The sequence below is a fragment of the Protomyctophum parallelum genome (genome assembly GCF_964188405.1).
Source record: "Protomyctophum parallelum genome assembly, chromosome: 7".
In the NCBI taxonomy this organism is placed as follows: domain Eukaryota; kingdom Metazoa; phylum Chordata; class Actinopteri; order Myctophiformes; family Myctophidae; genus Protomyctophum; species Protomyctophum parallelum.
Window position 1 is genome coordinate 21,825,974 of NC_139705.1, and position 27,124 is coordinate 21,853,097.

The following is a 27,124-nucleotide window of genomic DNA, read 5'->3' on the forward strand; positions in this document are numbered from 1 at the left end:
GGGCTGGGTGCTGGGCTAAAAGAAACTTAAGTGAATTGGATGGAGCCCGCACACCAAAGGTACTAGCAAGACGTTCTTTATTTAAATACTGACAACGTTTCGATCTGTTAGATCTTCATCAGGTCATGTGCATAGCACAACAGTGACATCACTGTGGAATCCTTGGTATCATTTAGGTCAATGACAATGACATTAGCTTGTGATATAATAATATAGCAGCGGGAAGGCTACTTGAGGCCAGTCAACTGTCTTCCGTGTTTTGGTACGATGATGCACAACTGTGAAATTGCATAGCAGACGTGAAGTCCACATACTGTACAGTACCAGCTCTTATCTGACAGTGGGATGAAACCGCCTCCGGAAACTATTCCAAATCTGGTTCCTCCACAGTTCTGGATCCCTACCGTACTGATGAGTCAAACAGAGCTGTAGTTGAATCCTATAACTTTACCATATTTAGACTTGCATTTTACATATGGGCACATGAAACTCATCCAACCACAAATGATGACTCGTTAAGCTTCTTTACATATGAAATCATACAGTGTGTGAGAGAGAGACACCTGGAACACAGTAAACCAGCCAAACTACACAGCACAAAGAGAGAGAGAGAGAGAGAGAGACTCTCAAATTTGTTGAATGAATTAATGTAGTCTCGCGTAGCCAGACAACTATTCCACAATCTCCGAACGCTATATAGAGTCTGGAACGATACACATCCCGAAATCCGAGTAAGGAATTTGTTCACGAAAAGTCAAAAATATATTTTAAAATATCTTTAGAGTTTATTTTTTCATTTCCATTCAACAAGCAACAACCTATATATGCTTAGATCATTTAGATTTATATTAGGATAAATTTGCGCGACTGTAAAGACAAAACGGAAGTGGGGAGGAGGCTCCACTTCTGCTTTATATTTTACTCATGATAGAACTTCCGTTGCTCCAGACTGTATGATGGAAGCATTTGGAAATTGCGAGAGGCAACAGTCTGGCAACGCGAGACTAGAATGAATGCAGCCAGCTGGCTGAGTGTGACTCAGAGAGGTAAGTGTGTGAGCTCATGGCACCACACAGGGCCTGTCCCAGTGTCTCACCCTCAACACCTCCTGGCAGTAAACACACACAGTGTCATGGTGTCACCCCCGCCCGGGGTCCTCCTCACCGCAGCCACTGTGGGGAAACCAGAGAGTCTCCTGCAGTACCAGCGGGCACATACACCCGCAGGCACGCAGCCATCGCACGCACACACAGGGATCATCGCCATGTTGGCTTGTGGTGGACATTTTGGTCGAAATTCCATTTTTGCCACAAACATACAAATGAGCGGACAATAATGTTACCAGACTCACATAAAGTGCTAGCCCTAAATGACCATAACAGCTCTGTAACTCTGAGAGTGTGGGTGCTTGGAAATAAAACATTTGAGTTGAACTCATAATGTGCCATACATAGTGTTGTCATAAATCAGAAATGGGGTCTTATGATCAAAATAAGAACATTATAATGGTGTGTAAGATGGTGTAAAAGAAAATCAAACATTTGTCACGGACGAGGTCAAGTCTTTGTCACAGACACATTTGTCTGTGTCACACACACACACACACACACACACACACACACACACACACACACACACACACACACACACACACACACACACACACACACACACACACACACACACACACACACACACACGCGCACACACACACACACACACACACACACACACACACTATACTTGTGAGGACATCAAAGTTTTAGGATGGCAATTTTAAAAGTGCTTTAAGTGTCAAAGCGTCGTTGTGGTTCCCCCCAAAGTGTTGAGCGGTATAAGTGACAACAACCGTTCTCAACACCAACTGTTGAGCAGTTGGCAGTCTAATTGCTGTCCGTCTGTCACTCAGTCTGTCTCCTCTACACAGTGTGGACAGTGACAGGGTGGAGGCACCCGGCTGTCAGGATGTTCCTGCTGCTCTCTGTTAAGCTAGCAACGTTCCTGTGTTTGCTCAAACTGTGTGTGTGTCTGTATGCACGCACGCATGCACTCGCATGCACACACACACACACACACACACACACACACACACACCCAATCACTCATTCTGCACACAAGTATTGCCACACAAGACTTGCTTAACCACAAACAATAACAAATAAACATTCTGTACAGAGAGTGATAGAAAATTATCTCTCCTGCATCTCTCCTCTCTCTCTCTCTCTCTCTCTCTCTCTCCGCCTCCATCTCCCTTCCTTCCTAGTGTATAATGGATGCTTTAAGTGAGTGTGATTGAAGGGTAAACCTCCAGGGGAAGAATTGAGCAGCGGTGTCATCATGCTGCTGATGCAGCTGCAGTGTCATGTTGGCCCAGGCACAGGAACAGGAGCACTCAGGAGTGGATTTGATGGCAGAATTATGGAGGTGGGAAAGAAACCAGTTGAAATATACAACAGATCTCACAGAAAGAACATTGCCATAGAGAAAACACTGATTCTCAACATTAGATTTTTCACTTCAACATTACAATACATTAGTTACATACAGACCCGTAAGGGTCCATTGTTGCAGTGCCTTTAGCCTCGGAAACCCAGACGTTTTATTTCCTGGAAGGAAGAAAACTGTGCCTTGAGCACAGGAGGTTTGAAACGCAGCGTTCCAGAGAGATGGATGGTTTCTTGCGTACTGCCTGGTTGTCTCCACCAGGCCGAAGGCATGTGGGGAGAGTATGTTTTGCACTCCGTCCGTCCGTTTGTGTGTTTGTGTGTCCGTCCGTCCGTGTGTCCGTGACAGGCTAATCTCGGCCACCGTTAACCCGGTCGATGCCAAACTTTGCACACACACTCCCTGGATGCCAACGATGAACCTCTGCCCCAAACTTTCCAGAACGGCCTGTTATAGCGCCACCAAGAGGCCGCTTTGTGCAAAAACTTCACCGTTAACCCGGTCGATGCCAAATTTTGCACACACACTCCCTGGATGCCAACGATGAACCTCTGCCCCAAACTTTCCACAACGGCCTGTTATAGCGCCACCAAGAGGCCGCTTTCTGCAAAACAAGTTTTTGCACAGTACACCTACAGATTTTGTCCAAACATCACGCAAATTGGTACACAGTCTCTCTAGAGCCATTCAACGAAACGGGTCTTTCAGATTTATCACACTCCATCCTGATTGGTTAACATTGGCTTCCAAAGTTCACAGGAGTGCTCAGTTTCAAACAAAATGCTGCAAATCATGAACACATCGCGTGATTTCCGTGAAATTGTGCACCCACATTCCCACTAGGCCGAGGACGAAATGCCACATGAACAATTTCAACTCAGCCTCAAGGTGGCGCTATAACTGGCCGAAAAGTGTTTTTACCTCTAACTGCACGGATCTGTGGATAACCTGGTGGAGACCTGTGCCCGGAAGGGCACTTTTTCTAGTTCTACATCTTTTGGAGTGCATTAATGCTGCTCCAGTCCCTGAGCTGTCCATTTCAATCTTCTGTGCGTGGAAAAGTAAATCAGTATAGTATCAGTAGACATTCTATAGTGTATAAAGTTTCATTGTACTGATATTCTACTGTTAGACGGATGTTAGGTTCTTAGCTTATGATCTTATGATCCTTGATGACTTTATTTGTATTTAATGTATTACCATGTGTTGTTCTTGCTTACTGTTGTTCTTGCTTTGTAAATCCCTTTGGATTAAGTCTGCGTCTGCTAAATGCCTAAATTGAAATTAGTAAATTGCAATACTGCGATATAGAAATACTGTGTTACAAGTAAAAGTCTGGAATTTAAAATGCCCTTGAGTAAAAGTACTCATTATGCAGAATGTCCCATTTCAAGTTTTCAAGCAGATCTACAAGCTCACAATGCACAAGCGTTGTGAGCTTGTAGATCGCCTATTTTGTATTTTCAAATGGACGAAATGTATAGGGCTGTGATTAATGATTTGTAATAATAATCAAAATCTACAAAGTAACTAAAGTTTTCAAACAATTGAAAGATGTAGTGGAATAGAAGTTAAAGTATTGAAAATTTGAAATACTCCATTAAAGTGAAGATATCTCAAAATTGTACTTTGTACTGTAGCAGTACAGTACTTTCCACCAGTAGATGGCATCTGTACCTGTTGCACATGCACGATAAAAAGGTTCCCATACAGTGGATCTACAGAGAATGAGCCTATGGCTCCCTCCCGTACTGTCAACACCAGCACCAATCCAGAGAGACGTTACAAGGCCTGGCTCCCTCCCCTGCTGTCAACACCAGCACCAATCCAGAGAGACGTTACAAGGCCTGGCTCCCTCCCCTGCTGTCAACACCAGCACCAATCCAGAGAGACGTTACAAGGCCTGGCTCCCTCCCCTGCTGTCAACACCAGCACCAATCCAGAGAGACGTTACAAGGCCTGGCTCCCTCCCCTGCTGTCAACACCAGCACCAATCCAGAGAGACGTTACAAGGCCTGGCTCCCTCCCCTGCTGTCAACACCAGCACCAATCCAGAGAGACGTTACAAGCACACAGAGGCCACATTGTTTTTCTTTCCAGTGTCATATTTCACCAATAAGCTGTCAGCGATAATGACATTACGATTGTTTTGGGAATATGAAATGTTGCGCTCAGGAACGCGGCGAGTTTGTTATCGCAGCGCTTATGGAACAATGATAGGACGTGACACGATTCTGTGATAATAACACGCACGTATACGTGGACTACGCACACGCACGCACACATGCACGCACCCAAACACACGCACTCACACACACACAGCTGTAATTCTGTTTAACCACTTGAGCCCCATATTCTGGGGGGAACATTAGCCAAAATAGCCGATCTACAAGCTCAGCCCAACGTATGGTAATGTACGTATTTGGTGTGGACAGAAAGAAAGCAAAGACCCAACTCAGGTCTAGAGCAGTGGTTTTCAACCAGTGGTCCGGGAACCACCAGTGGTCCTTGAGGGGGTTCCAGGTGGTCCCCAGCTGAATGATGGCGAGTTGGTAACCAAATGGACCCTTGTAGATCTTTAACTTGTGAGAGCGTGAAATGAGTGTCTATTTGGTTTTATGTTATGCTCTCAAGAGTTAAATTATTGTTAAACATCTACATTACTTTATTTACAAGAAGTCTACACCAGCGGTTCCCAACGTGGGGTCCGCGGACCCCTAGGGGTACGCGACGCATAGCCAGGGGGTACCCAAGCCCCCTCAAAAAAAAAAAAAAAAAAAAAAGTTTTTTTTTTTTTTTTTTTTTTTGAGGGGGCTTGTGAATCATGGTGTGTGTGTGCCACCCCAGTGTCTCCCCAGTGTCTCCCCAGTGCCTCCCCAGTGTCTCCCCAGTGTCTCCCCAGTGCCTTCCCAGTGCCTCCCCAGTGTCCCCCTGAGTGCCTCCCCAGTGACCAGCCGAGTGCCTCCCCAGTGCCTACCCAGTGTCCCCCTGAGTGCCTCCCCATGCTCCCCAGTGTCTCCCCAGTGCCTCCCCAGTGCCTTCCCAGTGCCTCCCCAGTGTCCCCTCAGTGCCTTCCCAGTGCCTCCCCAGTGTCCCCTCAGTGCCTTCCCAGTGCCTCCCCAGTGTCCACTCAGTGCCTCCCCAGTGTCCCCCTGAGTGCCTCCCCAGTGTCCCCCCCCGAGTGCCTCCCCAGTGCCTCCCTGAGTGCCTCCCGAGTGTCTCCCCAGTGTCTCCCCAGTGCCTCCCCAGTGCCTGCCCAGTGTCCCCCCAGTGTCTCCAATAGCAATACAAGAGCAATAATACAAATCAATCTTAATTTATTAATCTTATTCATTAATTATTGAATCAAATTAATTAATTAATCAAAATGTTCGACGCAAGAAGGCCCCCCTGCGGCCTGCGCCCAGCACCATGCCAAAGCTTTTTCCTGCAGGAAACACTGCTTGTGGTTGTAAATATATTGTTATCTGTGTTGCGAGGATGAGGGGGTACCTGGAAAAATATCTACCGCAAAAGGGGTACCTGGTCCAAAAAAGGTTGGGAACCCCTGGTCTACACAATATTAGAGAAGTAGAATAATTGTTATTTTGATCATCCTAATAAGATGTTAATCTCCTAATAAGAATTAATACAGCATGGAATATTCAAAGTTTTGGCTATGAGAGGCTAAATCTCATCAAATGGTGTTCTGTGGCTCAGATGCAGAATAAATAATGGACCTTGACATGAAAAGGGTTGAAAACCACTGGTGTAGAGGACTAATAAAGTGGTTAATATTAGATGACGATACTTACATGACAAATAGATTTTCCAAGGACAGGGCTCACATTTTTTACGTAACTAAATCAATATTACAAAGTTTTCAAATGTATTAAAAGTAAGAAATAGCAGATTTACAAGCTCACAATGGTTCAGCTTGTAGATCAGCAATTTTCAAAGGTCCAAAATGTATAGGGCTGAAGTGGTTAATGTAAGTTTTGTAATAATAATCTAAATCTACAAAGTAACTATAGTAGTAGTAGAAAACTAGAGTTTATAGTGGAGTAAAAGTACAATATTTGGATCTGAGATGTAGTGGCGTAGAAGTGATAGAATTGGAAATCGGAAATACTCAAGTAAAGTACAAATACCTCCAAATTGTAACTTAAGTACAGTACTTGAGTAAATGTACTTAGTTACTTTCCCTCACTGCTACTAGCCTGACTCTAAAAATCAATGAAAGGAATAGAATACACCCCACACTGTGTATTTGCTCGTACATGAGTACCGGAGGGTACCGGTACTCAATACTCATGTACCGAAACGTTGCATTAAAAAGAAAATACTCATGTGCCGAGCAAATACAGTGTGTGGGTGTATTCTATTCGTTTCATTGATGTCCACTGGCCTACGCACCTGTGCATACGCCTGATTTCTAGGTGTGCAAAAGTATTTTCCTGCTAGGAAATGAAAATCTCGATGGCATCGACCGTAGCTGCCGTTGATTGGTACGCCTCTGCACGAGACGGTTTCAACGCCAATCCCTGCACAATCCCAGATGGAGGCTGTATTGTGAACTTGTTAACTCAATACCGCCCCCATCTGTGGGAGTCAGGTTAGGGGCTCCTACCTACACTGTAAAATCACGAGTGCAAATTTACAAATGTAACCAAAATGGACCCTTTCATTTCGACATTCTCTGAGTTACAAATGGATATGGAAAAATTGGAAATCCTACTTTCCAACAGTATTATTTGATCCATATCTGGTCCATTTGTTAAGCAATACTGAGGATTGTACTGTGTAGAGGAAAAGTAGTGTAGACTACGCCGGTTGTTTAGCAATAAAGCACATACCATGGATGTGGATGTTTTGTTTTGTTTTAAATCTCTTTCTCCCTTTAGGGGGCCAGAAGAGCCCGAGGTGTGTGAGAAGCAGACCATGGAGGTCATTTATCGACATCCTTTCATGGGGACAGTCGATCTCATTTAGCCGTTGGAAAACGGTGATGGCGGATATGATTCATAAACTGTTATGATCCTTTAATTAAGCAGGGAAGACAAATGGCACACGTCAGTGACTGCTAGGACGTGCTGGTCTGCCTCATTCACCGGCTTATACGGAGTCTTCTGTTCACGCACGCACTCACACAGTGATGTGCTCTGCATAGCAATGGGATAATGGTGAGATACGCGGTGTTGGTTATCTTTTGCGCAACAGGACAGAACAGTTCACAGTACACCGTGGGTGCATAATACTAAGCATTACGCTGAATTTCTATGACATCTGCGTGGTATGCACTGAATGAGAGCTCACGGTAATGTCTACAGAGAGGCTCGCTCCGTGGTGCACACACAGGCAGATATGTTGCTACTAGTTCACTGTTCTCCAACCACCTCCCACTGTAATGTAAGCCTCTCCTCAGCCAGCTGAACCTCTGCCAACACACACCAGCGCTTTCCTTCTCCTTCCCTCCTTCCTCCTCCGTTTCTGGACCTCACTTCTTCTCGCTCCAACTTAGAGATAACAAACTCCTAGCTCCCGTCCCAAACCATGCTATCTCTCCATCTCTGTCTCATGCTCCCCCCCACACACACACGCACACGCAAGCACACACACCATTTATTTCTGTGTCTCTCTCGCACAGATTGCATGTTCTGTCAAATCGATTCACTTTCTCCTGCTAGCTCTTTTCGTTTTTGAGCTGAATGCCAATTAAGGCAAGGTGTCATTCTGGTGCTGCTAGCTGGTAAAAGTCAATGTGAGTGGGAGGTGTTTTCATCATGGATGAGACTGCAGTGGAACTGGCCTCAAGTGTCCTACTCTGTCCTCACCTGTCCCCATCTGTCCTCAATTGTCCCCATCTGTCCTCAATTGTCCTACCCTGTCCTGAATTGTCCTATTCAGAGGTGGACAAAGTACTCAAATGTTTTACTTAGGTAAATGTATCAATACTGCAATGCAGGAATACAAGTAAAATTACGGTATTCAAAAAGTACTTGAGATAAAAGTAAAAAACGTATTGGTAAAAAAATGTAGGTCTACTACTTGAAGTACCAAAAGTAGAAAGTACATTCTACTTATGTAGAATGTCTCGTTTCAACTTTTCAAATGTAAACAAATATTTTGAAAATAGACGATTTACAAGCTCACAATGCGTCGCATCGCGCACATTGTGAGCTTGTAGATCGGCTATTTTCAAATTGCTGAAATGTATATAGGGCTAGCCTGAAATGGTCAATGCATGTTTATTTTAGGAGTAGAAGTAAAAGTAAAAATCAGACCAGTCTAAAGTGAGTGCTGCAACAGCGCCCCCTGTTGGCACTCTAAACATAGGAACAAAGGGACATTGCTGAACCTTGGAGTTGTTGCACCATTTAAAAATACCAAATTGTACTGTCGCAGTACTTGAGTAAATGTACTTAGTTACTTTACACCACTGCTCTGTCCTGAATTGTCCTATACTCTGTCCTGAACTGCTCTGTTGCGTTTCGTGGCAGGACCCACACTACACCATGGTTGTCTTAAACATTATACATGTCTCTGTCTCTGTGTGTGTGTGTGTGTGTGTGTGTGTGTGTGTGTGTGTGTGTGTGTGTGTGTGTGTGTGTGTGTGTGTGTGTGTGCGCGCGCGCTGTACGTTCATGTACCACTGTGTGCCTCCCACCGCTGTACCTTGCTGTGCATTGCAGCTGCCAGGCAGACGGATCTCTGCAGCACAGCGTGGGAAGACACACCAGAAGTGTGTATATATATAGTGACAAACAGTGAACACACACAGTCACACACACACACACACACACACACACACACACACACACACACACACACACACACGCACACACACACACACACACACACACACACACACACACACACACACTCACACACACACACACACAAAATCAGCAGGATGTAGAGATAACTTCTAGCTCCCGTCCGCACCATGCTATCTCTCCATCTCTCTCTTGCTCCCTCTCTCTCTCTCTCTCACACACACACACACACACACACACACACACACACACACACACACACACACACACACACACACGCATTAGTGATCTCACTTCTACATTTGAGCAAGAATCCTGCGGCACTATAGTTGGCTGTCCAATTCATTTAAGAAAGGTTTTAGTTTTCAATAGGTGCACGCTAACCCCTCCTACACAATAGATAGCACAATAGAAAATTGAAAAGAAAAGAAAAGAGTGTTTTTTATTTATTTTATTTTTTCTCATTTAAAAAAAAATAATGTCTGTAATTCACTTAATTTACAACATGTTGGGAAAGTTTGAGAGCAAGAGTGTCTGTCCTGTTGTCTGTTTTGTTTGTCTGTTCACACTTGTCATTGTTTAACTGTTTTTAGTTTTTTCATGTTTATCACATTTATGTCTTTTTTATTATGTATTGTATGTGGAACATTTACATTGCCTGTTATTTCTTTCATTTTATTTAACAGAACTACTCATCATTGTCGATAATATTCTGATGTTGTCGTACAAAAAATGTCTAATAAAAACAGTATTTAAAAAAAAAAGGTTTTAGTCAAGCACTTTGATGTTGTCTGTTTAAAGCCACAGTAGTTGGCTTCAGGTGCGACATTTTGACTGTAGTAAGGCAATAGCCTACATATTTTCATGGAACAAAATGAGAATCGTGTGAGAATTGTGATCTCAATTCTTGTGGAGGAAAATTGAGATTCACATTTGAGACATTCAAGTTAAAATTTACTGTGGCTTACTTTGTAATCAGCAAAGTGTTTCCATTTGGTTCCATGCTGAAAATCTACAAGCTTGTAGATGGGCTATTTTTTCCGAGTGCAACATCCAAGCAAAACCAAAATGGCCTGGCTTCCCATAGAGAACGCAGCGAGTTTACGGGTGGTTCTTACGTGCGGTCTTCCACTACATGTCCCTTACACATATGCCGTTTCTGAAAGGCGCCTGTTAGCGCCTCTCTCCAAACACGCCACAGTGTAGCATAAGCACGCACCTGGTGCGAGCTATAGCAATCGATGCCAGACTTAACCGATTGTTCCTCGCAACTTTCCTTGTAAGGGCTTGCAAATTAAGTGTGGTGCTGCGTTGTGTATATGCCTACCGGCCAGGCCCGTTGTATTGGCAACTGACTGCACTGCTGAAGTTCTCTGGATGATGCTGAGATAAAAATATGAATTTAATTACGACATTTTTATATTTAAAACCACACACATCACCACATACATCACTGGAAGGGTATTACTACCGCCCCAGGTCACCCTTACAAACTGCTGCGTAAGACAGGTGTGTGTAGGCTACAAAGGCTTCCGGGAAACGGGTTTGCTTCTAAATTACTTCATGCAGGAGGCCTAACGTGGCATTTCCCGAAGCCAGTTCATGAGACATGTAAGGCTGTGCTCTAGAGAATCTACGCATGTTGGCGTTTCCCAAAGCCAGTCGTAATGCCTAATTGGCTGCACCATACGTAACCAACTAGGCTTTCGGGGAAACGTGTTACCTTCTTTTCTTTTTTTTTATATAATTTTTTTATCCCACGATTTTGTAACCCATTTTTCACCCCTGTGTCAATTATCTAATGGGCTCTACAAACTCTCCGCCAACCTGGGGAGAGCAATGGACTTGAACTCATGCTTCCTTCATGCATGAGTGTCAGGGGGGAGTTTCCCTGGTTGAACGTAGCGTGTGGAAGGAACACGTTATTCCAACCAGTTCCTTTCCCCTTTTTTGTGAGGGTGCCTACCCTAGGGGACACGGGGAGAACATGCAAACTCCACACGGAGGGGCCCTTTCGCCAACGCCGCCTCGGGTATGGGCACTGATGACCTTCTAGTTGTGAGGCGACAGCACTACCAACTGTGCCACGTGCCCCCTACGTGTTACCTTCTGCATGCAGCCTTCTGGGCATGTGCGCATGCGCTGCACACCTGTACAAGCTACACAAAATGTTGTTCGGAAACCTGGCCAATGATAGTTCTAGTAGTTAGTTCTAGTCAAGTGTATCTCTTCCCCACTCCCTAACATTTTACTCTACTTTTTAATTGTTGATGAAACTGTCAATACATTTAGTCATAGTTTTAGTCATCATAGCTTCTATTTTATCTAGTTTTTATTTAGTTTCCTGCAGTGAATTTTGTTTGTCGACGAACAATTTCCACCTCCATTTCTGTGGAACATGTGAACACTTTGCCACTTTTTTTTTTACATGCTTAATGAGGCTTAAGCTGGAGCTAAACATGCCACCCCAAGAGGAGAATGTTAGCTAAACAAACACTGCCCCAAACCTTTTGGACCCCACACACACACACACACACACACACACACACACACACACACACGAGACCCTCCTTATTGCTTTCTCTGGACACCACCGGCAGCAGGATTACATTGTCTGCCAACAAGTGTCGAAAATATTGATTCGTCCAATTATCTCCCGTTGGCGAGAGGTCTGCTCATGAATCAGAATGAGCTGACGCACACTGGTAACAGCTTAAGGTTCACAGAGTTCACACGTAGTGTTATTAGTAGACGGCCATACTGTTTGCTTGACCACGCGTGCAAGCAAAATGTTATTCAAATAGCTTGTTGTTTCGTGCTGGGCTTGATGTTTACCTGGTATCCTAGTGACTTTGCAGCGTTTATTTTCTGTCGAGGGTTCATGCCATTCACTCTGATCTAAGTGATCTTGCAGTTTTTAAGTAGCCCTGGCATTTACTAAATGCCTAGATTTACAATTGTAATTGTACTGTCAGCGTGTGTGTGTGTGTGTGCGTGCGTGTGACTAGGTGTGAGTATATGTGGTGTATGCGTACCCATGGATGCTTAATATGTGTGCTGCGTGCATATGCATCCTGTGGATATGCGTGCGTGGGTCTGTTAGCTTGCAAGCTTGCATATATACAGTACTTGTGGCTTGAATAGCCAGGTCAGTCCCTGGACATACCACGAGAAGCCAAGAAGGTACGTTTATGGATTGTATTCACACTTTTCCCCGCCAACGCACTGGGGACATAGTCGTGTGTGCGGCCCATCCGGTGGGATGCTACCACGGATGTAGCGTCACACTGTTTACACTTTACACGCTTGCATGGCCAGACTGTCGCCTCCCACTGTCCCACCCACATTCACAATAACGAATAGTAAACAACACTGATATTCATTGATTGATTCGTTTCAGTATTTAACAGTTTGCAGAATGGGTACATTTCACATGAAACCTAGGGTGGCCAGACACTCAGCGCATAACGATAAGACGTACGGGTCTGACCACCTCTTAAATGCAAAAAGCACTGTTTGATTTTACACTTGATCGGCTCTGGGAGGCTGCTGGAGCGTTGCCATGTCTGTTTATTATAAGCGGCTTCTTTTTCTCTAAAGTTGCTTGTAAATATTGGTAGTTGTACTAGTTGTGGTTGCTTTTCTTGTTTCTAAAGTGGTTATTTGGGCTTTTCTCCTAATGTTGTTTAAACCAGTGATCCTCACACAGCACATTCCCATGTCAAGGATCCCCAGATGAATGCATTTGCCCAACTAAGGACGGCTAATCCAAATATTTAATTATTTTTTTCCAAGATTACTTTTGAATACCAGCTCACAATGCATCACATTCATTCATTAAAACTATTAACTCTGACTGCAGGGGGATATATAATGATCATTATAACAATGTGCAAGAAAATATTTAAAAAGAAGGAAGAACTTTATATTTGTGGACAATCAAAATATATTTTTTTATTTTATTGTGGTGTCATTAAAATTAATCTGGATATGGCAGACTCACTATCTAGAAAATAAAAACATGGCACTTTATAGGTTACAGACCCCTGTTATATGCGCTTCTTTTGGGATTATTTTAATAGACCTATTTACTTGTTTCTATGAGACATGGCAACAGCGCTCTTCATTGCGGCTTTCTTAATAAAATGTTGACATTAGAAAAAATAAACATCTCCATAATCCTTGGGAAGTTTGCTTTCATACGCTGTATCACACCCGATTCAAGTCTTCTTCAATAAAATGCTACGAGCGAAGACCATATACCATCGGCATGCATTCAACTCATTCCTTCATCATGACTTGAATGAATGAAATAAAATATAATAAACGTTATTTTACTGGTGTTTTTCAGTAGAAACAAATTATTTTGAGGCATAAAGGTGACAGCATGCAGTGCAATAGGAATAATTAACCCAAATGTGACAAAGTCATGTCATGTCTTCTATGGTGCGGCACCATAGAAGACATGACATGACTTTGTCACATTTGGGTTAATTATTCCTAGTGAAGAGTAGAGAATAGTGCAGGAGCATCAAGCCTTTCAGTATTTTACCACCCTGTTGGAACACCTATTCCTATTCTATTGAGAACAGACTAACAGCAGCCAAATGTGGGATGGGACGGGAGGGAAGCCTCTCCCCCGTGGGGGCGAGGCTTCCCTCCTCGTCACCTCCCGCGACCCCTCCCCGTGTGCAACCGGAACTGCCGTGCACACAATCGCAATGCATTATGGGTTGTATGAAAAGTGTGAATAAATATGCACAGGCAACGCTGAATCTATGACATCACGTCACCAGGATTTTATAAACAGTGGAGAGAAGTCAAGTCAGTCAAGGATTCGTCAGTGATGATGACACATTGTTTCAGATTTTTGAACACACACACACACACACACACACACACACACACACACACACACACACACACACACACACACACACACACACACACACAGCATCTGTCCAGCTGAGGTGATGATGCCCTCGCTAGCCCTAAGGAGCTCAAGGTTGATCTCTGACCATGTAATGTCTCACCCCCCCCCCCCCCTCCCTATCCCTTCTTCTTGGATGCTACTGTACACCTCCTCCCAAGACTCTTGCAAAAACCAGATATGGACATGGACAGCATGTTCTGCATAGTTGACCACTTGACCTCTGAAGTGCTGATGAATATGGTAAAAAATAGTATTTAGTTTTGCACGCCAACTAGGCAAGCGAGTGCCTAACTTGATATGTAAGACTCCCAAAACAGTATTGTCATTTTCTATGGCTAGTTCTATTCTTTGCAGGAGACAGCACGGAAACTAGAGACGTTTTGCTTTTTATTTTTAGACCTATACTGGCCTCCCTCAGCCCCTGAACTTGATCCCGTGTTCTTTCATAATTCAGGAGTCCTTTTTTTTCTTTTCTGCTGGTCATCTGCAATTTACAATTTAGGCATTCAGCACACGCTCCTAAATCAGAGTTTGGATTTAGAAGACATTTGTTGAACCTGTCGAGTCGACAGACAAGCAGTTCACCTCAGCACAATGGGATGGCACCATCATCTGCACTTCAAAAGTGTGAATTAATTAAAAGTGTGCAAATCAAAGAAGTAAACCAAAGACTGATTGAGCAAATCTCTTGTACAGTCTATTTGGAGATATAAAAATGTGTGTCTTTTTAAGAGCAAAACTAAATAATGAAATTCCTTTTCTAGGTCTCCATCATTGTTCTGTTAGCAAAGAAATATCAGTTCTTGCAGTAAAATACTGCTATTCACTCTAATTGCCTAACCTTTTCTGAACAACAGGTAACTATGTTTTATGTGGTCTGTATGCACATATATATCATGCACGTGCACATGTGTGAGTATGAGTGATGTGTGTGCACACGTGCATGTGTGTGCAATGCATCTAATAAAGTATACTACTCTGGTTACCACCATGTTGAGTGCCGTTTCCTGTTGATGTGGGTTCAAGCATTTTACCCTGACAAAGACATCATCATAAAGTAGAGGAGAGTGTTTGGGAAAACACACGCGCGCTCGTGCACACACACACACACACACACACACACACACACACACACACACACACACACACACACACACACACACTAATCCATTAATGACCCCAGTGTTATGAAACAGTAAGGGCGCGGACAGACGTACATGTTCTGGAGAGGGAGAAGCCAGGCATTGCATGGGAGAGTAATATACCATAACTAAAACATCCAGCCTGTTTCTGTGCCTGGAAGACAGGGAGGCCAGGTTCAGGAATTCTCCTGGAAGTTGCTTTTGAGGAAGGATTGGAGCAAGAAGAGAGAGAGATAGAGAGATAGAGAGAGCAATGTTGTTTTTAAATTTAAATTTAGTTTTGTGTACTATAAATTAACTGTTTACCAATATTAACTTGAAAACAGGTTTGACCCTAACCCAATGGAAGTCTACTCAGGCTTTTGTGTGCACCCGACACCCTACCCTGACAAGCTCCTTAACATGTCCCAGGATTGTCATTTAATACACCCAAAACTTACTTTTGATCAGCGAAATACTAGCGTTTGGATACATCAGCTTGCATTTTGGTCTAAAAAGCGATTCAGAGATATTTACGTTCTAAGATGCTCCGTCCCATAGCAAGCATAAGCCAGCGGATTTTTCACTTCTGTTTTTTCCCGGAAATGAAAACAGCTGAGCACCCGAATTAATTGATATTAAAAAAGGTGTCCTTCAGCGTCAGTGGCAACGGGGTACATTAACAAAGCCCTCACCTATATATTTTTTAAAGATTTGCTTTTCACTTTTGTGCCTGAAAGTTGCTGTCAGTGAAGACAGACAGCAAAGAGGGAGAGAGAGAAATGCAGCAAAGGTCGTCATGAACGGGACTCGAACACGCGACGCACGCCAGAGCCTATACGTGGCATGCTGGACCACTAGGCCAGCGGGCGACCCCAGGCCTCATAACAGTAGAGAGAGAATCTTGACTAGAGAGATGCCCCCACAGCCAGCTGGTCCTCTGTTCACAAACACAAGCAGAGCCACCAGACTGAAACTCCACCAGACTAAAACAAATTATAAGAAAACAAAAAGAAAATTGAAAAGAAGACTATCTGACATATTGGAAAGAATCAACCAAAAACCAGAGCAAATTGGAATGTTATTTGGCCCTTAAACAGAGAACAAGAACACTGTGCACCCACTGCAGTGCACACACAATGAGGTGGAAACCCAGCTGCACTTTCTAACGACCTGCCAACTTTATATTAGACACATATATTCCACAGATTCCCAACAACAAAACAATGCTTGAAAACATGATAAACAATGACAAAAAAACAACGTCCATATATCTATTGAGGGAAGTACAACAATGTGCACGGACATCCAGAGGAATAATGAGAACCATAAAGTTGTGCTTATGAATACATATATCTCCATATATAACAGAGCAAAGGTTTTTATTTTAAGATAGCTTTACTTCGCTGCAAAACCTACATTTTGTGTGTTTGCATCTTTAAAGGATCTTAATGGGTCCTCACTACTGCTCATCATCGATGGGGAATCCAAACTTATAGAAACTGAAGGCTTTATTGTAATGAAATTGTATGTCTATGTACTGACTGTTATAAAGATGTCTTAATAAAAAAAGGGGAAAAAAAGAAAAAAGAAACTGAAGGCTTTCCATTCCCGGAAAATTAGCATACCAGTTCTATAATGGAAGCCATTGTTCTCGCATTACAGTAATAAAAATCGAATAAAACAATGTGAAATCTTGTTTGAAAAAGAAAGAAAAAAATCTGTAACGATGATGTCTTTATGTAAGTTTTATCTACAATGTTGCAGCTCTGTTTACAATACATATTTCTTTATTAGCCTTTCAATTCAATTCAATTCAAAGAGAGAGAGAGAGAGAGAGATGCTTTGAGTCAAATGCTTAATAGCGGTTTGTTTCGGTGGAGTCCTACCACAAATCTTGCAAAGACACTATGCAGTAAAATCCTCAAATTACCAGTAATGAGAGGACAAATATAACCAAATGGACTTCCTTAACTCAGGGTTTTACTGTTGCAGGCATCTAGTGGAACCCTAACGTATAGCAGATGGTTCATTAAGGAAGGATGCACACAGTATGTAACCATGGACCAGAATGAGATGATGAAAGGAGGCAGGGGATTGGTCCTCTCCTCTCTCTCTCTCTCCTCCGTATCGACGCAGTGAGAGACAGGAAGAGCTCCCTGACCTACGGCACAGTGGGAGTCACATGACCACTGACCTTTGTGCCTGGATGTGGAGCTAGCACTGAAACAAATGGCACGAAGGAGCAAAACAACACATAGCAGAGACTTAAGAGAAAGGAAGTCAAGTTTGCCAATTACTGGCATAAATCTATTATTACAATTGAGAAGGGAACAAGTTGTGAGCAAAGACTTTGTGCGCAGTCCGGTTAGCCAAGTCATACAGTAGATGGTTACAGTCCGGTTAGCCAAGTCATACAGTAGATGGTTACAGTCCGGTTAGCCAAGTCATACAGTAGATGGTTACAGTCCGGTTAGCCAAGTCATACAGTAGAATAGATGGTTACAGTCCGGTTAGCCAAGTCATACAGTAGATGGTTACAGTCCGGTTAGCCAAGTCTTACAGTAGATGGTTACAGTCCGGTTATCCAAGTCATACAGTAGAATAGATGGTTACAGTCCGGTTATCCAAGTCATACAGTAGAATAGATGGTTACAGTCCGGTTAGCCAAGTCATACAGTAGATGTGGATTTTTGTGGAACTGCCGTTTACGCCTCTCTTATGTCACTGACATTACCGCTGCGTTTTCAAACCACTTTTGTGGTTTCCCTTTCTGTGATGCGATGGCCCGATTACAAATCACAGCAAGGCTTTCCAACCTTAAAATAATATACAGGGACAGCGGACACACGATATCCACAGAGAAACAACAACAACACAGAACAACAACAACACCACCTGCTCATGGAAAGAACACGTCAGCGGACATATGACATTCACAGATAAACAACAACACCGAACAACAACAACAACAACACAGCCTGCCCAGCACGGAAAACACAGTGGGCAAAGATAAATCGCTGTCTGCCTTCGTTCAAAATGTACGCGTTGCGTGTGTCGTTGTGTCGCATGGCGTTAGACGTGAGCGAGGTTCTAGTGAATTACAATTACCTCACAATATGCTTAACACGTTCACTCGCTGCCAGGTATTAACTAATGAATGAATTCAGTCAACTCAAGACCATTATTTAAAGGCCCACCGGGAACCAATTTGTGAACGGGATGTAAAAGTGACGGAAAGAGTGTTGTGACGGACGAATCTTTTCTTTCACCGGGAAAATACATTTTGTAACCACAATTATCGGTTCTTTAGTTATGGGCCATTGAATAAAGCTTGTTTTGACCAAAAACACAATCTGGGAAAAGAATCTGAGATAATTTTGCATTCTAAATCTGATCTCTGAGCCTAACGTGGAGCTGAATGGCATGGTGAAATGCTCCGTTTCATTTCCGGTTGTATCAGTTGCTTAGCAACCTAGAACCATCCATACGTTGGCGAAGAGTGCAATCTATCATAAACCACTGAAAAGACCACATGATGGAGATCTCCGTCATGGATCGTCGGGATTGGGATTACCAGCCTAGGCGCCCAGACGGCTATGCCAGGCACTCGGGCTGTGAAGCTTGACAGTTGAATTATCTCTATCGTGTACCATTTAACCACCACTTGAAGCCCAGCGTCCCTAATATCTTGTGGAGAGTGTGCAGTGAAATGAACAGATGTATAGTACAAGTACATAAAGTGTAGTTAGGCTGTTTTAGGGACCCCAGTGAACTGCGTATCTCGGGTTCAAGTGGTTACATTCCTCTCGTTCCACCAAAGAGGATAAACAAGACTGTACAAAAGCAAACTACTGGACAAAGCAACCTGGTCATGGGACTGGAACAAACGGTCTCCCTCCAGTCGTCCACACGACATTGATGATGCATTTCGGCACTTCTTTTTTCTTCCGCCCCTGCAAGCCATGGGGCCGTGAGCTAAGATAATATTTGGATGCATTAGCTTCGCCAGCACAATCTGTCTAAGTAGAACCATTATAGATAAGCATCGTTGACAGTTTCCTCTGCCCCCCCCCCCCCCCCCCCGTATCCCCCTGTACGCCATGTTCTGTTCTGCACAACAGCTAGTGGCCTGACCACATGGTGCTACAAACCACTGCCCCCCCCCATATACACACGTACACACACTCACACACTAACCCAAACCATGCTACAAAGCCCCTTTTGTTCCATTGCAGTCAAGGAAAATGGCAATGCACGCAAACCAGGATGGCTGCAACCATCAGTGTTTTCTTTTAAGGGGTAGAAGGGGAAGCGAGACAGCTGAATGTGTTTTGGCCCCCATCTGGAACCTGTTGTGTGTGTGTATACACATACACTCATACTCTCTCTTTCCATCACCCTCCCTGTGTCTCTTCGTCTCTCTTGAGATCCAACTTCAGGTGTCCAGGTTTTGCAAACAGTACTTTACACACGCCGCCTTGCCAGTAAAAAGTGATTAACTAACGAAGAATGCATCGGGTAGGGTTTGAAGCAACAAACCATCAAGAGTATAAGGTTGGGATCCTTTAGGATTGTAACGATTCTCTTTTAACGGTCCGATTCATTAATGGTTTCCCTTTAACGATTCCTATGGGGGGTTCGAAATAGACCCTTCTGAAACTGGATCTGAAACTCTGAGTGTACAAATGGAACCAAATGGACCCGTAACTCTCTCAAAGTTATGGTTGTCCTTGAAATTAAAACGTTTGAGAACCACCAGTATTGTAATTGTATAGCAGATGTGATGTCAACATATCATCCCTGAACAGCCTCATAAAAAAAGTTAAACATTTCCTGAAACGGTTTCCAAATATGATGGAACCGATTCCAGTTGCTCAATGTTGGATCCGGTTCTGGATCCCAACCCTAATTAAGAGTCAGGTGACTTGAATTTGATGACTGCTTGCAGGCAGTGCGGTCTAATGACCACTATGTGACAATGTCACATGGTCCAATCCTCAAGAACACTCCTATGACTGACCACCACCACCACCATCACCACATCAACGCTAAAATGAAGGGCTCACATAAACACATACTAATCTTAAGATTAGTATGCCGCCACCAAACCCATCACTTTTGCACGACAACAACAGACAAAATATCCAAACCAGCAGTATTTCCAGAAACTGAAATGACAGTGGGTTTGTTGCCGTTGGCACCACGTATAGCACAGAAACCTGAGACCATTTCTACAACCGAGTCAAGAGAAGGCTCAGTCATGGGAGGTTTGTGTTTCGGTCAGGAGGAGCAAATGGTTTCCCTAGAGCTCAGACTGGTTTGACGAGGCCAATGTTTGGAATGGCATTCCGTGGGTTTGTGGACACAGAACTGGTCATGCCATGCACTCTGTCAGGTCTTACCTGTTCCTCCTCTTCTCCTCTCGGGGTTGTCTGAGGCACGCTGTTCCCACTCCAGCCCACCGTCTGTCTCCCAGCGGCCTGTGGCAGATACCTTGCTCTCCTCGCACGTTGGTGGATCTCCCTCACTGCCTTCTGTGAGCTGCACATGCACACACGCACGCACACGCACACACACACGCACGCACACACACATGCACACACACGCACGCACGCACGCACGCACGCACGCACGCACGCACGCACGCACGCACGCACACACACACACACACACACACACACACACACACACAGAGAGAGAGAGAGAGAGAGGTTGTTCGCTTAATGTCTGAGCCTTGCTCTCCAGGGATAAAGTTCTGGTTAAGTATGTATCAGGCCAGCGGTGCCACGGGGGTTGTTGTTTTATTATAAAAATGAGATTTGCCCCCTCGCCATTTTCAACTGCCCCCTCAGTCATTTCATCCTGGAGCTGAGCCTGGTTATGTACGCAACAGATTCAAGCAAAATAAAATCTCAAAAATGTGTGAGCCTGCACAGTAGCACGGTTTCCTAAAGAATTAACACAATGTGAAAAAGTATGATGTTTTAGTAATATTGTTCCTGCTGTTCAAATTACGGTCAACCAGATGAAGAAAATCACAGATTGAGGCTTTAACCTTTGCTTTTGTGAAATATTGGAATTGCACTTATTATGATTCTACTGCTAAATAGTTTTAGAAGTATTCAAAGTAAAATGGAATTTAAATTGGATCAAATACTAAACAATTTGTTACAAAATAATGATAAGAGCTGAGCTAGCAACCAGCCATGTTTTGAGGAATTTGCCGACTTTTTAATGCGTTGCCCAAAATGAGTCGTCGACTGTGCGATTTGGAGCCTGATATAAGCCATCGGATTCCATGATGTAAACAGCCGTCATCTCACAGAAGAGACCTACAGCATTTGTGTTTTCAGACGTGTCTGCCTGGACAGGGAGAGGGGAAAAGGGTGAGAGAGAGCGGGAATGAGCTATAAAATTATATCAGCGAGGCGTTGTAGGCCTCTTCATGAGTGCAGTTTGTTTATGCCGAGATGTCTTAATCACTGCTCCTCCGTTTCCTGTACTGTTGCCGCTTCCAGAGAAACATCCAAGATTCCTCCCAAGGGCAGAAGAGATCCATGCAGAAAAAGTTTTTTTTTTTTTCAATTTCTCTCTAAATCTCTCTCTAAATCTAACCTCACTTTTCAGGTTGACGGGAGAGTTATGCCGATAATTTGAGTTGAAGGCTCAGTTTTTAGACCCACATCCTGGACATCTGAGGTCAGGATATGGGCTTGTACGCAGCAATGACAGCAATTATGTCAGATGTGTGTCGTAGATATGGACTATGGTTATCCCATTAGGATTCCTGGACGCAGTTAAAAGAGCTTCTGACATCAGGTTTAGGTCAGTGGTTGTCCTGGGACAGCCATGGGTCCTGGAGGGGGTCCCAGGGGGTCCTGAACTAAATCAGTTAGATAGCATCAAAATCTGTTTACAACTGTAACCCTACCCTATACATCAGCTATTGTCCCTGGAGGGGTCCCCGAAACATCCAGACCCAAAGGAACGCACCCAGGGTATATGTGTGTGTGTGTGTGTGTGTGTGTGTGTGTCTGTGTGTGTGTGTGTGTGTGTGTGTGTGTGTGTGTGTGTGTGTGTGTGTGTGTGTGTTAGGCTGCGCAACAGCCACCCACAGACACACAAAGCTGCGTAAGGAAGTGGTTGCACCACTTAAAAAGACAAATCTTGTACAACATATTTTCAGATGGGGGTTCGAGGCCAAATGCATGTTTACAGTATGTCCTTGACAAAAAGTATCTTTTCCCCCACAAAAACACAAACACTCGCGCACACACACACACACATACACGCACATACTGTATATGAAATGTTGGTTGTAGTAAAGCCATCCGCCTTGCAGCATCATCTCCCAACGCATTTCAGATTTTTCAAAACGAGCGAATCGATCGGAGTATGTCCATGTGTCGACGGGGCCCCCAAACTCCCTCGCCACCCACCTCCCTGTCGGTTTGAATGTCAACGCATGGCAAGCTTTCACATAAAACCGGCTCCCGCTGTGTGTATACATACAAACAAACACGCCTACTACAACACGCCTGAGCCAGCAACAGCACACAGGACTCACCCACTGTTGCTTGGGCATGGCCAGGGAGGTCAGCATGTCAGCCATGGCTCCCAACATCTGGTCAGTGTGCCCCTTGTTCTTCTGCAGAGCCTTCATTCTCCCACACAAAGCTCCCTGCTGTAAGCCTCCTTCAAGATCTCACACTTTCACTCAATCTCTCTCTCTCTCTCCTCCTGGAAACTCCACTTCTGTTATGATGAGTGTGACTCAAGTCTCCTCCTCTCTCCCTCTCTGTCTTTCGCTGTCCTTCTGTTTTCACCTCTCACTGTGCCAGAGTGTGGGAGTTGAGTCGCCGTAGCCTGTCTGTCTTGTTGTGCACTGACCCGCAGGAACGCTCATGCACATGAATAATGATCCTTGAAGGGGAGAACATGTTTTTGTCTGGACAAGGAGGAGGGTGGGGGGGCTGGAGGACTCAGGAGGAGTGTGTTTGTGTGTGTTGGGGGGTATGCCTTGGCAGAATCCCTCTCCTCCCTGTCTCCCTCTCCTCTCTGTCTCTGTCCCTCCCCTCCTTATGGACAGACAGACAGGTGGCCTGGCACACGTTATGTCTTTACAAATCTTGCGTGGTCCTGTGAATTATGTCCTCTTCCAACTTACGCTTCTGAGAATATTCCCTTTTGTTTGGTTGAAGAAGTACGTTGAGCCACAGTGAGCGTCAGTCAGCTCCACGGTGTCAGCTCCATGCTGTGATATTGCCCTGCAGCCTTGCTGTCCTTCCCCTCCGGGCTCTTTGAAGGCTGTTAAAACTGCTTTGCGTTGACTTGAAGGGGCTGCCGACCAATCGCACCCTCTTCAAAATTCCGCCTTTTCTTCCTCTTCATTGGCTAGAGGGGAACACCACCCCCTCTCCCCCTGAAACTCTTCTCCTTTCCGTCCCCATCCATCCTCATATACCCCCGCTCACTTGTGGATTACCATTCAGACATCTTCATCCTTTTTTCTCCTCTCTCGTCTCCGGCGTCTTGGAATCTATTCTCTAATGTTACTGACACCCCTTGCTTGCTCCCTCTGGCTCCTTATCATGCCCCGGTCGGTCTCTGGCAGTGACACATGGTTTGGGTGAACTCATAAAGGGAGCAGGGCCGACCCAAATAAGGTATCAACACACACAACCCACAGAGCACAACTGCCTCCATTTAAAAGATACGGTTACACATTAACGTGTAACCGTACCTCATAAAGTGTACAAAGCGAACCCAGTGTACCAATAAGGGTAACACTGAGGATTTTATTGAGTACTGAAGTCCTTTAAGTACTGTAATCAAACCACGATTGTACTAGAATATAGAAATGTGAGGTTCTTGATGGCTAAAAAAGATGTGTGCAGCAAATACTCAGCCGGCAGACTAGGTACGATAGTGGACTCGAGTGTGTCTCGAGTGTGCATGGAAAGATGACGCATGTGTGTGTGTGTGTGTGTGTGTGTGTGTGTGTGTGTGTGTGTGTGTGTGTGTGTGTGTGTGTGTGTGTGTGTGTGTGTGTGTGTGTGTAGGCTTTATTCAGGCTTAGCATCGTAATGCTGGCAGACATTTGGCAGACACCAATACGTGAACAAAATTAGTAACCTTCAAACGTAGTCCATCATGATGTAGAGGGCTGCAACAAAACACCAACACCGATACAATCTAATTCAGTAGTCCTCAAACTTTTTTGTCGAGTGACCCAATATTGATATATTTGACCGCAGACCAAATCTGAAAATGTTTTGTGCCAGGGACTCCCAGGAGTGATGTGTGTAAATAAAAGAAGACTTTCAAGATTTTTCAAAAATAGCAGATGAACAAGCACGGCACAGAGTGAGCTTGTATATCTGCTATTTTTGAATAGAGGGTATGTGTGTGACATCATCATCAAACCCGGAAGTTTTGCTGGAATGCCTACTGACTGGCAAAAAACTACTTTCTGGCGTTGACAACCCATGCATCCAAACAGAAAAGTCCTATCTGATTGCATTAACCCATTCTGACCTGAGATCAGATTCATACGAGGTTTCCGCCGGACACACACTGGTCTGATGTTAAACTCACTTTGCATGTTGCTTTGCCACTCGATGTGCCATTCGCTTTAAGCATGCGCATACCCTCTATAGCCAACATATAAAATATGGATAAAGGGGTAAAATGATTATGAATCACAAATTTTGCTGGGGACCCCTTGGAACCCCCCTCAAGGACCTCTGGGGGGGTTCCCTGGACCCTAGCCTGAGCTAACGTGTTAGGTTTCTGGTCTAGAGGGGCGGGTCACGGCTCAGATTTGCACGCGCCCTGATTGGATCTCATCGATCTGTCCGTCACCCCCGGCCCCTCCTCTCCCCCCTAGTGCAGCGCTACGTCACATAATTTGGAGCGACGCCCACCCGGAAGGGTTGACTCCACTTTTAGACCAGAGCGGCCAATGCGTTCCTCCAGGCTTTCAATTTTTGCACCAACAAAAATGAAAGCCTGGTACCGAGGCTACCTGGACCCCACTTTGAGAACCACTGGCCTAAAACCATCAAGCTCAGAATAGCACTGTTCTTTTGCTCTGTATCCTATAACCACAAACCAATGAATGGGAACACACCACATGGGTCAGTCAAAGGGCAATCCAGCATAATTGATCACATGATCATTTTCTGGCCATGAGCTGTCCATCAACCAACCACCACCCCCCTGCCCAATGCATTTTTGTGCCGATTGCAGGTGTGTGTGTGTGTGTGTGCATATGGGATTGTGACAGTCGATTAATCTCTTTTGACAAGATCCCCTCTGGAGAGCATATTAGAGCATCGTTGCTCATTCCTTATTCACCTGCCGTGGAGTCGCTCAGTCACCCCCCCACCCGTCCACACACACGTGTACACACTTATTCACCCCCGTCCTCCCTGCTGCGGCTTGCGTGATCAGAGTTGGGTGTGCTTCTACCGGCAGCAGTATGTCTCTCATTCCTCGTGGTTAATGGAGGCCGGAGATGTACGGACTGTTCAGGATAAGAAACTAAAGAGTTCTGCTTCACTGCCACAGAGCCCAGTATAACGCTGCAGAGGCCAGAGCCAAGCGCTATTAAGACCCATCCTGGAAAAGACTCTGCCAGGGAGCTAATATTAGCTCAGCCCTTCTTGGCTTCTTTAGAATCAGTTTGCTGGCTAAACTTAGCCCCCTACTCCCCCAGACCTCTACTTCCTCTTCGTTGACCACAGCTCGGTATTGTGGTGGTTTACGGGTGATTTATGCTTTGTCGCACGCCACTGTAAAATAAGTTAAATAACCGATCTAAAAGCTCACACCGCCGTTGCGATGCAATGCATTGTGAGCTTGTAGCTCTGCTTTTTCTTGCGGTGCACAACACCGCTGCGTAACTAAGTGGGCTATAAATCAAACATACGGGTGAATGGACTGGGTCCAGCAACCAGTCCGCGTCTTGCAATACTTTCATGCAAAAGGGTCCCAGAATAGATTATAATTTATTTTCTCAATGACTAGATAATAACTGTGGTAAGAGAACTCTGGGTAACTTGAGTATCAAGGTTCTGGGAATCTAAACGAAGTGTTCTTTCATTGCCTATCAAAATAGAATAATAAAAAATAAATGAAGAAATCTATCTCGGTTTTCAACAGGCGGCCAGCATAATGGCAACAGATATTTTGGGAAGATAAACACAGCAAACTGTGGGGAGTTTGTTGTGTGAGCTGTGCTGCCCTCCACTGGTTCAGCGGCTAGAACAGCTTCTCTGTGAAAATAAACAGTTTGTACTTTGTACAAGTCACAGTGTAAGGAGACGTACCCGTACGTCCGTCATTTGTCTTGCACAACAAGTTTAGATGTAGTATAGTGAATCTCCTCTGTGCTCTTCTTCTTTCACATCCCTGCCCTCTCCGCGTGCAAAGCCAACTTCCCTTTCCTCAGTCTCACTTCCTCTCAACCTCACTTCTGTTGTCAGCCTCTCGTAAGACATGTCACTTCCATCTCGGTGTGCTTTGTTTCGCGTCTTCCTGTATAGCGCAGATGGATGCCTGCTATCAAACCATTTTAGAACAAGTCCGTAATGATGAGTCAACATCGCTTTTTTACTAGCTTTTCCTTCTTCATTTGTCCTAAAATAGGTCAATTTAACTGAATGGGACAGCTAATATCATACAATAGATCTGACTGTACAATACATACAGCCAGTGGTCCCGGTTGGCGGGTACCACCAGTGGTCCCCAGCTAAATGATCTAGAGATAAACAAATGGACCCCATTAGATCATTAAAGGGGAATACCAGTCATTTTCAACATTTTACTAAGTCATAATTATACCTTTGAGAAAAACCTTTCAG

General features: G+C 44.4%; 1 protein-coding gene across 3 annotated transcripts in view; it reads right to left on the bottom strand.

Moving 5' to 3' along the window:
• Positions 1 to 23,542, bottom strand: part of arhgef25a (Rho guanine nucleotide exchange factor (GEF) 25a) — a 92,854-nt gene extending 69,312 nt beyond the window's left edge. For all 3 annotated transcript variants that reach the window (XM_083770025.1, XM_083770023.1, XM_083770024.1), the window contains exons 1-2: positions 22,825 to 23,542; positions 20,660 to 20,798 (exon numbers count right to left, since the gene is read on the bottom strand). In XM_083770025.1, the coding sequence (XP_083626151.1) occupies positions 20,660 to 20,798; positions 22,825 to 22,920 (235 nt within the window). In that variant the 5' untranslated portion in view covers positions 22,921 to 23,542. The remainder of the gene's footprint in view (positions 1 to 20,659; positions 20,799 to 22,824) is intronic.
• Between the last annotated feature and the right edge of the window lie 3,582 nt (positions 23,543 to 27,124).